At 40.7% G+C, this 15,988-nt stretch overlaps 1 protein-coding gene across 3 annotated transcripts in view; it reads left to right on the forward strand.

Moving 5' to 3' along the window:
- MAP3K15 (mitogen-activated protein kinase kinase kinase 15) overlaps positions 1 to 15,988 on the forward strand; it is a 161,358-nt gene that overhangs the window by 117,088 nt on the left and 28,282 nt on the right. For all 3 annotated transcript variants that reach the window (XM_055565235.1, XM_055565237.1, XM_055565238.1), the window contains exons 12-15: positions 4,480 to 4,529; positions 6,593 to 6,688; positions 13,459 to 13,546; positions 15,603 to 15,736. In XM_055565235.1, the coding sequence (XP_055421210.1) occupies positions 4,480 to 4,529; positions 6,593 to 6,688; positions 13,459 to 13,546; positions 15,603 to 15,736 (368 nt within the window). The remainder of the gene's footprint in view (positions 1 to 4,479; positions 4,530 to 6,592; positions 6,689 to 13,458; positions 13,547 to 15,602; positions 15,737 to 15,988) is intronic.

The following is a 15,988-nucleotide window of genomic DNA, read 5'->3' on the forward strand; positions in this document are numbered from 1 at the left end:
CTGTACTGGGTCTTCATTGCTGCAGATGGGCTTTCTCTAGTTGCAGCAAGCAGGGGCTACTCTGTAGTTGTGGTCTGCGGGCTTCTCATTGCAGTGGCTTCTCTTGTGGAACACGGGCTCTAGGGCATGTGGGCTTCCGCAGTGGCGGCTTGCAGGCTCTGGAGCATGGGCTCAGTAGTTGTGGTGTGGCCCAGTTACCCCGGGGCATGCAGAATCCCCCTGTTTCATGGATCGAGTCCATGTCCCCTACATTGGCAGGCAGATGCTTAACCACTGGACCACCTGGGAAGTCTGCATGTATCTTTTTAAATTGTGTTTTCCAGATATATGCCCAGGAGTGGGACTGCTGGATCATATGGTAGCTTTAGTTTTAGTTTTTTTAGGAACCTCCATACTGTTCTCTGTAGTGGCTGTACCAAGTTACATTCCCACCAACACTGTAGCAAGGGCAAGGTTCCCTTTTCTCCACACCCTCTCCAGCATTTGTTGTTTGTAAACTTTTTGATGATGGCCATTCCAACAGGGTGTGGACACCTCATTATTTTGGCAAGTATTAATAGTTACAAAAAAAGCTGATCCTATTAAAGCGAGTCTTCATACTTAAGTGACTTAGCAGCAGCAGCAGCATACTTTTAGAGCAAAAAGGTTTTATTCTCGTGGAATTCTATAATGGTTGCAGGTCTTTCATGGAACTTTCCATCAGTACATATAACATCTCACTAGTTGTAAATGTTTTGCTTTGTTTGTGCATAGTCTGTAATAAGAAATGGAAAGAACTATATAAGCAGCAAATGCTAGTTTTCCTTGACTGATGAAATGTTTTGCACAGCGCTTGGTAGTTGTCAGAGCAAATGTCTGAGAGAAATATAAATTGCCTTTTTTCTTTGAGAGGAAGGCTTTGCTTTTGCTTTCATTTACATTTTTGAAATTCTGCAGATTGTAAAAGCAAGCAGATTAGCCCAGAGTGAAAGGAAACTTCTCTATATGGAGTTGCAGTTTTTCCCGGTGGGCTATGGGTGGTGGGAAGCGATCGCACAGAGGCACACGTTCACCTGCAGACAGCACCACTGTACCATGAGATGAAGCTCTGGTTCATCGGCCAAGGATTCAGAAACTTAGACTGGTGAATGTTTAACCACCAGCTCTCCAGGGGATGTGGGAGCAGAGGGCGATTTGTCATGTTTACTGAGCTCTGTGGTGCAAATACTCCCATCCTGGCCAGTTTCCAGCAACCATGGTCGAGTCACCACACACAGGGTTAGGAGGAGATGTGCAGGATTAGCCTCCCAAGCTGGCGTGAGCTGTTCCCAGCACAGTAATGCAGGGGGGCTGCACAGAGCTAGAACGAATGCAGTGTTTCTCCTTCGACTCCTCTTGGGCCCTGACAGATGCATTGTGGCCCCATCACTGTCCATATGGGTAGGGCTGCTTGTTTTGGAAAGCTCTTTGGGGGTGCCATTTATACTTATATTAGTGACTGGAACATCTTACACAAAAAGTCAATGCTTTTAAAAACAGCAACAAAGCCTATGCTTTTAACACAAAAAGCTCCCCTCCCCTCTGGGGGTAGGAGGGCAGAGGCTGAGTCAGCTCCTAGGGGATCCTGAAGGCACCCCCTCTCTGACTTCCCGGCCCATTTCTCCAGAGCCCACCCTGGTTCTGCCTCCAGTGCATGCTTATTGGGGGCTTCAGACACCACGGAAAGCTAAAATTGTGAGTCTACTTCCTCATCATCGTTTGGTGAAACATCCCCTCTCAGGAAGGGCTAAGATGCTGCCGAGCAGGAAGACAGTCTCAGCTATCCTGACTGACCCACCAGGACCCTGGGTCAGGAGCCACGCACCCAGAGTAGCCGTTGCTTTTGGGTCGACAGGAGTGACTGGGAACAGGGGTGTGAGGGGGGCTTCTGGGCTGCTGCTGAGGTTCTCTCTTGGTGTAGATTCTGGTTACAGTGGGTATTCATTTTGCAGAAATTTGTTGAGATGATCACTGTACCCTTTTCTGAATGTATGTTGTATTTCAGCTTAAGAGTTTAGTCATAATTTAAAAAACCCTCGTAGTGACCTTGTTGATATTCCCAGATCACTACTGGATCCTGTGACTTTCCAGATAAAGCTCAAACTTTTTTTTAAGTTTTTTTTTTTTTTTTTAAACGTGGACTATTTTTAAAGTCTTCATTGAGTTTGTTACAGTATCGCTTCTGTTTTATGTTTTGTTTTTTTGGCCCTGAGCCCTGTGGGATCTTAACTCCCTGACCAGGAATCAAACCCACACTCCCCTGCATTGGAAGGTGAAGTCTTAACTGCTGGACGGCTATGGAAGTCCCCCAAATTCAAACTCTTTTCCCAAGTGTCAAGCGCCTACATAACCCTGCCCCGCCTTGCTCCTCCTCCCCCTCCCCGACCCTCAGCCCAACCAGACATCCATCATTGCACGGGCCAAAGCTGGCCCTGTAGGGGTTCACATGTGCTCTTCTGTTATCTTTACCTCTTCCTGGAATTCATTCTTCCAATTACCCAAGTTCTAACTTCTGCAAAGGTGTGTCTAAGCACCCTTTCCCTTCTTGCACTCAATGTCTATTGGCTACCCAAATGTCTGTATCATGTACAAAGTACATCCTGTCTCATTTATCCACTTCCCAAAGTGTCTACCCAACTGCTGGCAAGCCTGTGCTTGACTTCTTTATTTTTATATCCATAGACCTACAAAGCAGGAACCCCCTCCAATGCCTCTTGATAAAAAGGGAAAGATGTGAGGTCTCTGTGTTTTATTTCTTAACCAGTAAATCTTCCTCCCATATTGAGAAGTTCCCTAAAGCTACTCAGAGTAAACCTCCCATCTGGGAGTACTTTGAAAACTTGCGTGGCTGAGCTTTCTATATACATGCAGCCTCTTGCCAGTGTATGTGGGTCAGACAAGGTTCTCCCGAATCTGCCAGGGTTCCTATTTCTGTACCTGAATCCAGAGCAGACTCCTATTCTCCACCACTACTCTCTTTCAGTGACTCAGAACACACCTCTTCTTTGAAATAATGTGCAGACTTTCTATACAGATAGCTCTGTGATTGGCTTTCGTGTTTTCATCCACGTTCACATCTCTCAGTGATTCTCACACAGAGTGGTGGCTCAAGTCCTAATGATGACTTCCAAAGGCCTGCGTGATCTCCCCAGCCTCCTCTCTCACTCCCCTCCAGTCTCGCTCCCCTCTGTGCTGGTCCCCAATAGGACAGCAGGAAACTTGTCCCCTGACTGCTCGTGGCTGGCTCTCCTGGGCCATATGCTCATTCGTTTGCCTCTCACTTCTCTGCGAGGCTTTGCTGGTCATTTAAGCCAGAGGTCCCCAACCTCTGGGATCTAATGCCTGATGATCTGAGGTGGAGCTGATGTAATAATAATAGAAATAAAGTGCACAATCAATGTAATGAGCTTGAATCATCCCCAAACCATCCCTCCCACCCCAGTCGTGGGGAAAAAAAAATGTCTTCCATGAAATGGGTCCCTGGTGCCAAAAAGGTTGGGGACCACTGCTGTATGGCATTCCTCAGGCTAACCAAATATATTTTCTTAGTTAAAATGGCTCTCTGTTATATTGCTGTGGTAACCTGTGACTCTTCTAAATCTGAGAATTCAGACATTGTTTCTGAGGCTCAACTTTGTTTAAAGTTTAAGGGCAAGGGATGTTGGTGGAGGAAGAGGACAGAATTGTGTATTTATTTCTTAAGTGCTTCTTGTACAGATTGAAATCCCAGTTAGTCTTTGTATTAATCATGGCAGGTTAGATACTACCAAATATCCCCCAAATGGAAACTAGACCCCCAAATAGCAGTTTATTTATGATGATAAAAGTTTATCTATGCCTTGTGTCATGTCTGGGTTGGCAGGGCTCCCATTGCATCTGGTAGTGGATGGGGAAAGAGAATGGAGAGGAGAGGATTACTGTGGAGGTTTTATGGGCCAGGCCCACAGGTGGCACACTCTTGTTCACATCCCATTGGTCAGAATTCCATCATATGACCACGCCTAGCCACATAGGAAGCTGGGAAATGTAGTCTAGCCAGGTACGGGGTGGAGGGTGGGGAAGAGAGATTGATGAATACTGTCTGGTGTCTGCCACATTCTTGCCTCTCCAAACATCTTTGTCAGTCATTCAACTTGGGTGGGCTGTTCCCAAACTTCTCTTAGAGTTTTCCTGGTGTGTTGACAGAAAATGAAAGGCCACTCACTGTGTATGTACCGTGTGCCTATTGTTTCTGTTTCAAATTTAGATTGTTAGTTCTGAACTGGATTAGAGATACAAATGAATTTTTTACAATATAGAAAATGTTTCTGGTGTTCCAAGGTATGCAAACTACTTTGCTTTAAGTGCTAAATTCCACTGAAAGTAAAAAATAGCAGAAGTAATTCACCATACAATGAGACCAAAAATGATTCTTTACATGGAAAAGATCAAAATACTGACTTTTGTCCTTGAATCTTGCAGAAACAAATTCATGAATGGAATTTTACAGCCTCTTCCATTAGAGGAATAAGGTAAGAGCATAAGAGAAATGTAATTATTGTTTTAATACAAATAATGATTTTATCACCTTAATGTTTCTGTTTAGTTATAATATGTGATGTTCTCATTTTCAACAGAATCCAAAACAGACTTTTCTCATGTGTGGCCCTGCCCAAACTTGTTTATAATGTGTTGCTAGTAATGGCTTCTTGGCTTGTTATAGCAGAGCAGCTGCTTTTGTATCAAAACTCTGGTGTCTCAAACTTATTTTAAAAATGAAGTTATGCGTGTAGAGAGAGAAAGTGTTTCTTCTTTAAACCAATGATGTTAAAGTGCTCAGAGACCCCCAGAACTGCAGCTGGGAGTTACATGGTAACTTGGCTTTCCTGGGGAGAGTAATGGAGCCAAGGGCATTGCTATTAGCAGGTGGGTAGGGCGGTGTATTCCCAGGAGAGGTCTGCCACTTGCTATTTGGTTCAAGAGTGGTGACCATTTGGGTCTGAACTGTGTTGCTGCACTCTGAGTCTGACCCTGCCAACACGCAGGGTGGGAGCAACTCTGGAGTAGATGTGGGTTCTAATCCCTCTTTTGCTGTTTGACCTTGAGAAAATCACTTAACCTCTCTGGGTTTCAGTACCTTCATAGTTTCTCTGATTCTGAGACCACAGGCCACTTAATGAATCCCTGTTACCTCTATATGTAGCATGATCCTTTCCTAGACATTGTTGTTGTTTAGTCTCCAAGTTGTGTCCCACTCTTTTGCAACCCCATGGACTGTAGCCCATCAGGCTCCTCTGTTGGTGGGGTTTCCCGGGCAAGAATACTGGAGTGAGTTGCCATTTTCTTTTCCAGGGGATCTTCCTGACTCAGGGGTCAAACCTGCATCTCCTTCATTGGCAGGCAGGTTCTTTGGAGTAGTATTTATCTCATTTTTAAAGGGAGGGAAATCATTTAAGAACAGAGTCATGTGTTTGAATGATACTGCTCAGAAAATTTAAGATAATTCAAAATGTGTTGAACATTCTCAAAAATGTACTACTCAGAAACTAAGTTGTATGTTAACATACAGTCAAGAACCTTCTGTTTGTACCATCTCATAGAGATGCCTTTTTCTGCCATTTCAGCCATCAACAGGGATGTGCAAAGGGCCTGGGGTGAACCAAACCCTGGAACCAATGTGATATGAAGAGCATGTGTTGAGCATTCCCAGTGCTATCCAAACAACTGTGGTAGTTCCTTTAAAGATTGGTTTTCAAAAGTTACTCATGTGTAACCTAGTTGTAATTCACTTTGAATCACCCTGTACTATTAATTGTGTCTACTTCTTGTCATGTAATCCATAACATGTAAGGGATGGTCAAAGAAGCTATGACTTTAGGAAGAGATGACTTAAAAAGAGCAAGATAAAGTGGCCTCATTTATTCAAAGGGCTAACCATAGAAGGGAATCTAGCCTTTTGCACAATCTTTGGTACAGTGCAGGTAAAGAACTTTCTAGCTATGAAACACATCAGGAGATGGACTATAATAATTTTCTGTCACTGGAGATTCTAGGCACAGTGAACTTTGCCTGTTTGAGAAGCTGTAGAGTCAGATCCAGGCCTTTGGTGTGGATGGACCAGATATCATTTAAAGGCCTTTCTTGAGCTAAGTGGCCATGTTTATTTCTATTTGCTTTATGTGACCACAGATGCTGTGTCATTTTTCAAGTCCAGAAATTTCTTTGATACCATAATAAATTATTTAACAGGTACCTTTTTTATGACCTTATAAACTCTTGAAGATAGAGACCGTATTTTATTCTGCTTCTTGCTTCCCATATGCTTTGCTTAGCACTGAATATATAGTAAGTTCTTAAAGCATAATAAAGTCTGTCAATGAATACACACTCAAACATAAGCAAGATTAAATGCCCCTCTGATTTAAATTTCATGGAGAAATTGGAGTCATCTTGGTGTGGGGGAGATTTGTTAAAACTGTAATGAAACTTTCAGATTTGTAAACTGGAAGAAAAGCTGTTACTAGATTTTTCTCCAACAATTTAAATTGATATAAAACTATATAAATAAGCATTCTTGTGTTTTGAAACTTTATAGCATATCCAAGTTCGACGAACGGTGTTGTTTTCTTTACGTCCATGATAATTCTGATGACTTTCAAATCTACTTTTCCACTGAAAACCAGTGCAGTAGGTAAGTTATAATCTGATTCAGATATTTTCAGTCTGATAATGGTGGGTCACTTTTAAAGGGTCTCTGTTGTGAAAAGTATTTGCTATACTGCCTTCCCTGAAGTTTTACCTTATGGGAAATAATTTTTACAGTTTTATTGAGATGTAATTCACCTAGCATGCAATTTTCTCATTTTAAATTGTACAATTTCATCTTTTTTTTAGTATGTTCACAGTTTTGCAGCCATCACCATAGTCTAATTTTAGAATATTTTCATCACCCCTAGAAGAAACCTAGTATCCATTAACAGTCTCTGCCCATTTTCTCTCAACTTAAACCTCCAATCTCAGTCCTGTACAGACACTGAATCTACTTTCTGTCTTTATGAATTTGCCTATTCTTGATGTTTCATATATATATACACACACACAGACACACACACACACACACACACACACACACACACACATATATATATATAATCATACAATACATGAGCTCTTGTGACTAGCATCCTCCTTTTGACATGAAGTTTTCAAGTATCATCCATGTTGTAACATGATTCAGAATTTCATTCCTTTTTTTGGCTGAATAATATTCCATTGTCTGGATATATTTGATTTGTCTGTTCATCACTTGAAAGGCATTTGGGTTATTTTCACATTTTGGCTATTGCGAATAATGCTGCCATGAATATTCACATGCAGGTTTTCATGTGAACTTAATGTTTTAATTTCTCTTGGAGTCAAATTACTGGGTCTTACAGTAATTCTGTATTTAACTTTGAGGAACAGCCAGACTAGCCAGACTGTTTTCCCAGTTGACATTCCCATCAGCAGCATATGGGGGTTCCAATTTCGCCACATCCTCCCAATACTTGTTATTGTCTGTCCTTTTTATTGTAGCCATCATACTGAGTGCTAGGTAGAATCCAATTGTGGTTTTGTTTTACATTTCCCTAACGACTAATAACTTTTCTTCCAAGGAGTAAGTGTCTTTTAATTTCATGGCTACAGCACCATCTGCAGTGATTTTGGAGCCCCCAAAAATTAAGTCTGTCACTGTTTCCACATATTAAAAAGCAGAGACATTACTTTGCCAACAAAGGTCCATCTAGTCAATGCTATGGTTTTTCCAGTAATCATGTATGGATGTGAGAGTTGGACTGTGAAGAAAGCTGAGTGCTGAAGAATTGATGCTTTTGAACTGTGGTGTTGGAGAAGACTCTCGAGAGTCCCTTGGACTGCAAGGAGATCCAACCAGTCCATCCTAAAGTAGATCAGTCCTGAATATTCATTGGAAGGACTGATGTTGAAGCTGAAGCTCCAATACTTTGGCCACCTGAGGCAAAGAGCTGACTCATTGGAAAAGACCCTGATGCTGGGAAAGATTGAAGGCTGGAGGAGAAGGGGACGACAGAGGATGAGATGGTTGGATGGCATCACTGACTCAATGGACATGAGTTTGAGTAAACTCCAGGAGTTGGTAATGGACAGGGAGGCCTGGTGTGCTGCAGTCCATGAGGTCGCAAAGAGTCGGACACAACTGAGTGACTGAACTGAACAACTGATAATACTGAGCATCTTTTCAGGGTCTTATTAGCCATTTATGTATCTTCTTTGGAGAACTACCTACTCAAATTCTTTGCCGAATTAAAACAATTTTTTAACTTTTTATTTTGGAACATATTCAGACCTATAAGAATGGTTCAAAAAATAGTACAAAGAATTTCCGTGTTTCACTAAGAACGTCTCAGTGTTAACCATTTGTGACCACATTTGTTTTACGTTCTCTCTGTAGACAGATGACTAACTTGTTCTGAACTGTTAAAGAGTAAGTTGTAGACATGATGATCGATTACCTGTCAGTACTTGACTGCATGTTTCCCTAAACACAAGAACATTTGCTTATGTAATCACAGTACAGTTATCAGAACAGGAAATAGAGATTGATGTGGCACTGTCATTTACAAACCTTATCCAAATTTTATATATTGTCCCACTGATGTCCTTTATAGTAAAACAAAAAATATTTTTTCTCTGGCTCATGATCTGATCCAGGATCACATGGTAACATTTAGCTGTCACGTCTGCATAGTCCCATTCAAAGAATACAGACAGTTTATCTTATACGATCCTTCAGTTAGGGTTAGTTTGCTGTTCCCCCATGAATACGTTAATGTTTTGCATTTGGGGTGGGAATACCATGGATGTGATGCCGTATCCTACTCACTATATCACACTGGGAGACATCCGATATCTTTGTCTCATTACTGGTGACATTAAGTTGGCTCACCTAGCGAAAGTTTGACAAGTTTCTCTGAACTTTGCCCATTTTTAATTGGGTGGTTGGTATTTTTGTTAATGAGTTTTAAGAGTTCCTTTTACATTCTGAATACAAGGCCCTTATCAGATGTATGAATTGTCAGTGCTTCCTCCCATTCTGTGGGTTGTCTTTTTCTGCTGATGGTGTCATTTGCAGCATGAAAGTTTTAAATTTTGTGGCAGTCCAATCTATTTTTTCTTTTGTCATTTGTGCTTTTGATGTCATATCTAAGAGGGCTTTGCCTAACCCAAGATTTTCTCTGGTGTTTGTTTTCTTCGAAGGGTTTTATAATTTTAGCTCTAATATTTAGGTCTCTGATCCATTTTGAGGTTTCTTTTTATATGGTATGAGGTGAGGGGACAACTTCAATGTTCTACACGTGGATATGTGGTTATTTCAATACTGTGTCTTCTTCCATTGAATGGTGTTGGCACTTTTTAAAAAAATTAGTTGACCATAAATGTAAATATTTATTTCTGGACTTTCACTTCTGTTCCATTGATTTGTATGTCTATCCTTATGATGCTCCCACATTTTCTTGATTATTATAGTATTGTAATAAGTTGTAAAATCAGAAAATGTGAGTCCTCCAATTTGGTTCTCTTTCTCATAGTCATATTAACTGTTGCCAGTACTTCCATGTCTGTATGAATCTTAGAATCAACTTGTTAATTTTTTCAGGAAAGGTCGTTGGGGTTTTGGCAGGTATTATCCTTGAGAAACCTGTATGCAGGTCAGGAAGCAACAGTTAGAACTGGACATGGAACAACAGACTGGTTCCAAATAGGAAAAGGAGTACGTCAAGGCTGTATATTGTCACCCTGCTTATTTAACTTATATGCAGAATACATCATGAGAAACGCTGGGCTGGAAGAAGCACAAGCTGGAATCAAGATTGCCGGGAGAAATATCAATAACGTCAGATATGCAGATGACACCACCCTTATGGAAGAAAGTGAAGAGGAACTAAAAAGCCTCTTGATGAAAGTGAAGGAGTAGAGTGAAAAAGTTGGCTTTAAGTTCAACATTCAGAGAATGAAGATCATGGCATCTGGTCCCATCACTTCATGGGAAATAGATGGGGAAACAGTGGAAACAGTGGCTGACTTTATTTTTTGGGGCTCCAAAATCACTGAAGATGGTGATTGCAGCCATGAAATTAAAAGATGCTTACTCCTTGGAAGGAAAGTTATGACCAACCTAGATAGCATATTCAAAAGCAGAGACATTGTTTTGCCAACAAAGGTCCGTCTAGTCAAGGCTATGGTTTTTCCAGTGGTCGTGTATGGATGTGAGAATTGGACTGTGAAGAAAGCTGAGCACCGAGGAATTGATGCTTTTGAACTGTGGTGTTGGAGAAGACTCTTGAGAGTCCCTTGGACTGCAAGGAGATCCAACCAGTCCATTCTAAAGGAGATCAGTCCTGGGTGTTCTTTGGAAGGAATGATGCTAAAGCTGAAACTCCAATACTCTGGCCACCTCATGCAGAGAGTTGACTCATTGGAAAAGACTCTGATGCTGGGAGGGATTGGGGGCAGGAGGAGAAGGGGACGACAGAGGATGAGATGGCTGGATGGCATCACCGACTCAATGGACATGAGTTTGAGTGAACTCTGGGAGCTGGTGATGGACAGGGAGGCCTGGCATGCTGCAGTTTATGGGGTCGCAAAGAGTCGGACACAACTGAGCGACTGAAATGAACTGAACTGAACCATGGATATGTAGATCAATTTGAGAGGCTTTGCCATCCTAACCATATTAAGACTTCCATCCATAGCATTTCTTTCTATTTGTTTAGGTTGTCTTTCTTTCAACAATTTTTGTTGTTTCAATCTATAAGTCTTATACTTTTTTGTTAAAAAATATATATATATATGTATGTATCTTCTTGTTTTTGATACTATTGTAAGTGGAGTTTTTCAAATTTCATTTTCAGATTGTTCGCTGGTGTGTAGAAATACGCTTGATTTTTTTATATTGATTTAGTGTCCTGCAAATTGGCACTCACTTATTAGTTCTAATAGTTTTTATTGAATTCCTTAGGATTTCCTGTATACACGATCATGTCATCTGCAGAGAGCGATAGGAGTTCTTCCTTTCCAGCCTGGATGCCTTTCTTTCTTTTTCTTGCCAAATTGTCCTGACTAGACTTTCTGGTATAATGTTGAGTAGAAGTGGTGAGAGAAGACATCCTTGACTTGTTCCCGAACTTAGGAGGAAAGCATCTAGTCTTTCACCATTAAGCATGATATTACTGGTACGTTTTTCATAGGTAACCTTTATCAGGTTGAGGAAGATTCCTTTATTCATAGTTTGTCTCTGAGAGCTTGCATCATGTAATTTGAGAACATTTTAATTCAATGTGTCTCAGATAGTCATCATCACAACATATTTAGAAATCAGACAAAATATCAATCAGCCCAGGGAACGCTTGGGTCACAATTCTCAACTTAGAGTTGGAAAATGCTGTCAAATGTCATGTAGAACATCCTTTTACTACAAAGTTTAGCTTTCTGACTCTCATTCTGTCCTCAGTGCCTTTTCTTGCCATGTGTTTAAATTAGTTTTTAATTGAGATGTCACGTACGTACAAGTGAAGTACATACAGTGTGGTAAGTGTATCAGGACCCCAGCAGGTGCTCCATGCCCCTTCCTAGGCATTAAACCCATTCCCAGTGGTAATTATTTTGATTTCTATCATCAATAGTTAGTTTTGCCTGTTCTTAAACTTCGAATAAATAGAACCATAAAGTAGGTACTCTTATTTCTCACTTCTTTCTCTATGATTTCAGCCATGTTGTAAGTATTAGTTCATCTTTTTTTCCACTTTGTAGTATTCCACTGTGGATATATGTGACAGTTTATCTGTTCTAGCAAACATTTGAATTATTTCCAGTTTTGAGCCATTATCATCAAAACTGCTGTGAACACCCTTGTGTGTGCCTTTCAGTGAACATATTCATTGATTTCTGTACAGTATGTACTTAGGAATGGAGTTATTGGATTATGGGGAGGTTTATATTCAGCTTTGGTAGATACTGCCAGTACTTTTCCAAAGTGGTCATATCAGTTTATACTGCCACCGGTTATGTATGAGGGTTCTAATTGTTCCATGTTCTCAACATTTGACCCTGTTTTTTCAATGTTATTGTGTTGAGTGCATGCCATATGTTTCCTAAGAAGCCTGACTTATCACGTTTCCCAGCTTTCAAAGTTTAGAAGAAGTGGAGATGGGATGTGTTAGAGAGAAGAGCATTTTAATGTTTTGTAGAAATTCCCTTAAAGTCTGCAATATTCTTCCCTGCTACCCTAAGAGAGAATATTGAATACAGACCTTCTGAGGCAAGTCATTTGTATGCAAAGAAACAACTGCACAAGTTTAGGGAATGGCTGATGTGGCTCAGCCAGCATTTGTGAGGAAGATCTATGGGTTAGAGTTGATATTAAGCTTAGTCTACATGAAGAGAACCATGAGGTTGTCTTATGCATTTCCTTCTCATCCTCCCCTTATGCAAGACCTTATTTGTCACTAAGGGCTAAAGTATTGGCAGCTTGGGAGGTGATGGCCCCACTATATCCTTCGTACTCAGTCACGCAGTTGTGTCACAATTCTTTTGTGACCCCACAGACTAAAGCCTACCAGATTCCTCTGTCCATGGATTTCCTAGGCAAGAATACTAGAGTGGGTTGCCATTTCCTTCTCCAGGGGACTTCCTGACCCAAGAATCAAACCCGTGTCTCCTGTTTAGCAGAAAGATTCTTTATCACTGAGCCACCTGGCAAGCCCACCCCCCCCCCCCACCGGCAGTATCCTCAGCACTGATTAAATTACCCCTGAAACACTGGTCTCGGGGCCAGACTTGAAGAATAATATAACACAGGGATACCTTTGAGGAATTACCAGTTAATGAAATGATTTATTAACAAGTACTAGGGGAAACATTGAGGGCACAAGAAGAAAAGACTTACAGGGACAAGATAGAATTATGTGTTGGGTTGGCCAAAAAGTTTCTTCTAGTTTTTTTTCCCATAAGATGCTACGGAAAAGCCTGAACAAATTGTTTGGCCAACCCAATACCTATCTAATGGGCAGTTATGCACAAAAGAGACTAATTCTAAGCAGTCTGTCAATGGGACCCCCATAAAAGAAGTCTTAGTTCAATATTATAAGTGAAGCATTTCTCATCGAGTTCACTGAAGGATGGGTTGCCTTGTGAGGTAATGAGTTCTCTGACACTGGGGGTATTCAAGTATGAATGTGCCACCCAGTTGGTGGGGATGCATATCATATGGGTATTTAAACTAGATTAGATAGCCATGTCAGAAGAGTACCATATCAGTTCAAGGGGTGGAGTGATTGCTCTGTAACTTGTAGTTTATATTTAATCACAGTTTAATAAGGATAAGTTTTAGGTAAGGAATAGGAATGATCATAGTTAACAGCATCTTTGTGATTGGTGTTCTAGGTTTTGCTCTTTGGTCAAAGAGATGATAGCCAATGGAATGGGCAGCACAGTGGAGCTGGAGGGAGAGACTGATGGGGATACCTTAGAGGTGAGTCGCAGAAGACCTGGAACATGGAAAAAGTTATTTGTTGTGCTTTTGATACTTAAAGAAAATGTCCCATTTTTTTGTGTGAAAGTTCTTTGTGTGTATTTTTAAGTAATCATTTATGAACAAGCTAGCAACCACTATTCATGACTGTCAGAGATTAAATTTAACGCATCGCTATAGAAAAACCTCATTACTTTGGGACCGCATCAACCAGAATGTGTAAGAAAAATCTGACATGGACTAGCCTAAAATTCCCTTTGGTGTACACCTGACAGAAAAGCTTTTTTATGCTAATTAATAATATTTGTAAAACCACAAGAGCGATAGTTGGACAGCTAGTAGCAGACTTGTTCATTTATGTCTGAAATGACTTTAGTTATATCTACTGCATATATTAAATATAATGATATTAATGTTCAGAAATTAATGTTAATTTCTTAATATTTAGAAAATAATATTCAGAAAGGATCACAGTAAGCTTTTTTTGGACAGCATAGTGATGGTTCACAGATACAACACCACTACACATGTGTTTAAATCTTGCACAATTTGTCAGACTTACCACTAATTCAGGTCCATGTAATTTAGTGAATTTTAATTATACTTTCAAGTGAGCTGAAATTAGTTCTTTGAGGTTTCTTTCAGAAAATATCAAAGGGATTCATTTTCATAATTGAGTCAGGTACTCAAATTCTTAGCTTAGAATCAAAGTTAGTTGTAAAAACGAACTGAGTGATGCCCTTTGAAGGTAACAAATGTGGGGGCAGAGAAAGGTGGGAGATAAAAGCCTGTTATGAATGTCTGGTTGTCTGGCTGATGTCTGGTTAAATCAGACAGTGATGGGACCCGCTAGTAATCGTAATTGTCATGCACATCCCTAGACATGGATGGGAAGGGACACGTATGCATGTCCCGTGCACTTCTGTAAGGAGGCATGGTGGGGCGTAGAAAATAACAGAAAGAATGCCTGACTACTTCTGCTTTAAATAAATATTGCTCAGCCTTGAGTTCCATTTGTTTTTATCACTGAGAAGAACGAACTGGAATGAAGCTGTACAATTTTTTGTTACTTTATTTTTTAAGGCAATGGCACCCCACTCCAGTACTCTTGCCTGGAAAATCCCATGGACGGAGGAGCCTGGTAGGCTGCAGTCCATGTGGTCGCTGAGGGTCGGGGACATGACTGAGCGACTTCACTTTCACTTTTCACTTTCATGGAGAAGGAAATGGCAACCCACTCCAGTGTTCTTGCCTGGAGAATCCCAGGGGCAGGAGAGCCTGGTGGGCTGCTGTCTATGGGGTCACACAGAGTCGGACATGACTGAAGTGACTTAGCAGCAGCAGTTTTTTGGCCACACCACATGGCATGTGGGATCTTGGTTCCCCAACCAAGGATTGAATCCATGCCCCCACAGTAGAAGCATGGAGCCCTAACTACTGGACCACCAGGGAAGTCCCACAGGTTTTTGATGATAAGATTGGGGGAATAAAAGAGCAATACTAATGACAGATGGAATTTTGCAGTATGTGTTTAGTGCTAGATCTGTACCTCTAAAAGCAGGGGTGGGGCAGCATGTGTACTTTGTATGAAATCAGTTTTATTTGCCTTCAGTTCTTTTCTGGGCTATATAGTAAGTGGTTGCTTTCCTGACAAGTTGATAGAGATCATGCAGGAAGGCACCTGTTTGTGGTACTCAACATGCTTAGGAGCATTTTTATTTTGTTTGTCTTTTTTAAAAAAATTAATTTTTTCTTGGTATATAGCTGCTTAGAAGTATTTTTAAAATTGCAGCATTAAAGTGGGGAGAGATCTCCAACAGGTCAGCCCACCAAGTTACACATGAGCTATAGTTTTAAATTTCTTATATTTCATTTCATTAAACCATATTATGAATATATGAGTAACTGAAAACTCTACTCCTTGAAAGTAATTAATTAATGAAAAATACTTAAGAAATATAACCTGCCTGCTACTCAAATAATGTTATTTGTAAATTTTTTTAAAATTTCAGGACAATGTGTGGGCTTTTTTATCTCATTACTTTTTCTTCTATAGTATGAGTACGACCATGATGAGAAAGGTGAGCGAGTGGTACTTGGGAAGGGCACGTATGGAGTCGTGTACGCTGGCAGAGATCTGAGCAATCAAGTGCGAATAGCCATCAAAGAAATTCCAGAGAGAGACAGCAGGCAAGTCGGGGCGGGCCTTCTGCAGCTGCCACCCCCATACCCCAGGTCCCACGTGCCCCACTGATGGTGCACAGGAGGGAGGAAAGATGAAGGCTTTCTGTCATCAAAAATTGATAATTTTTTTTTCTCATAAGGGTGATCTGCTTTGTGCTCTGCATATTGTAAATAGATCAAGAAAATGGAACAACTTCATTTACAGGCATGTGGATTGCAGAGTCACATTTTAAAAGAAGACTGTAGTTTTTTTCCCAC

This window comes from Bubalus kerabau, chromosome X (assembly GCF_029407905.1).
Source record: "Bubalus kerabau isolate K-KA32 ecotype Philippines breed swamp buffalo chromosome X, PCC_UOA_SB_1v2, whole genome shotgun sequence".
In the NCBI taxonomy this organism is placed as follows: Eukaryota; Metazoa; Chordata; class Mammalia; order Artiodactyla; family Bovidae; genus Bubalus; species Bubalus kerabau.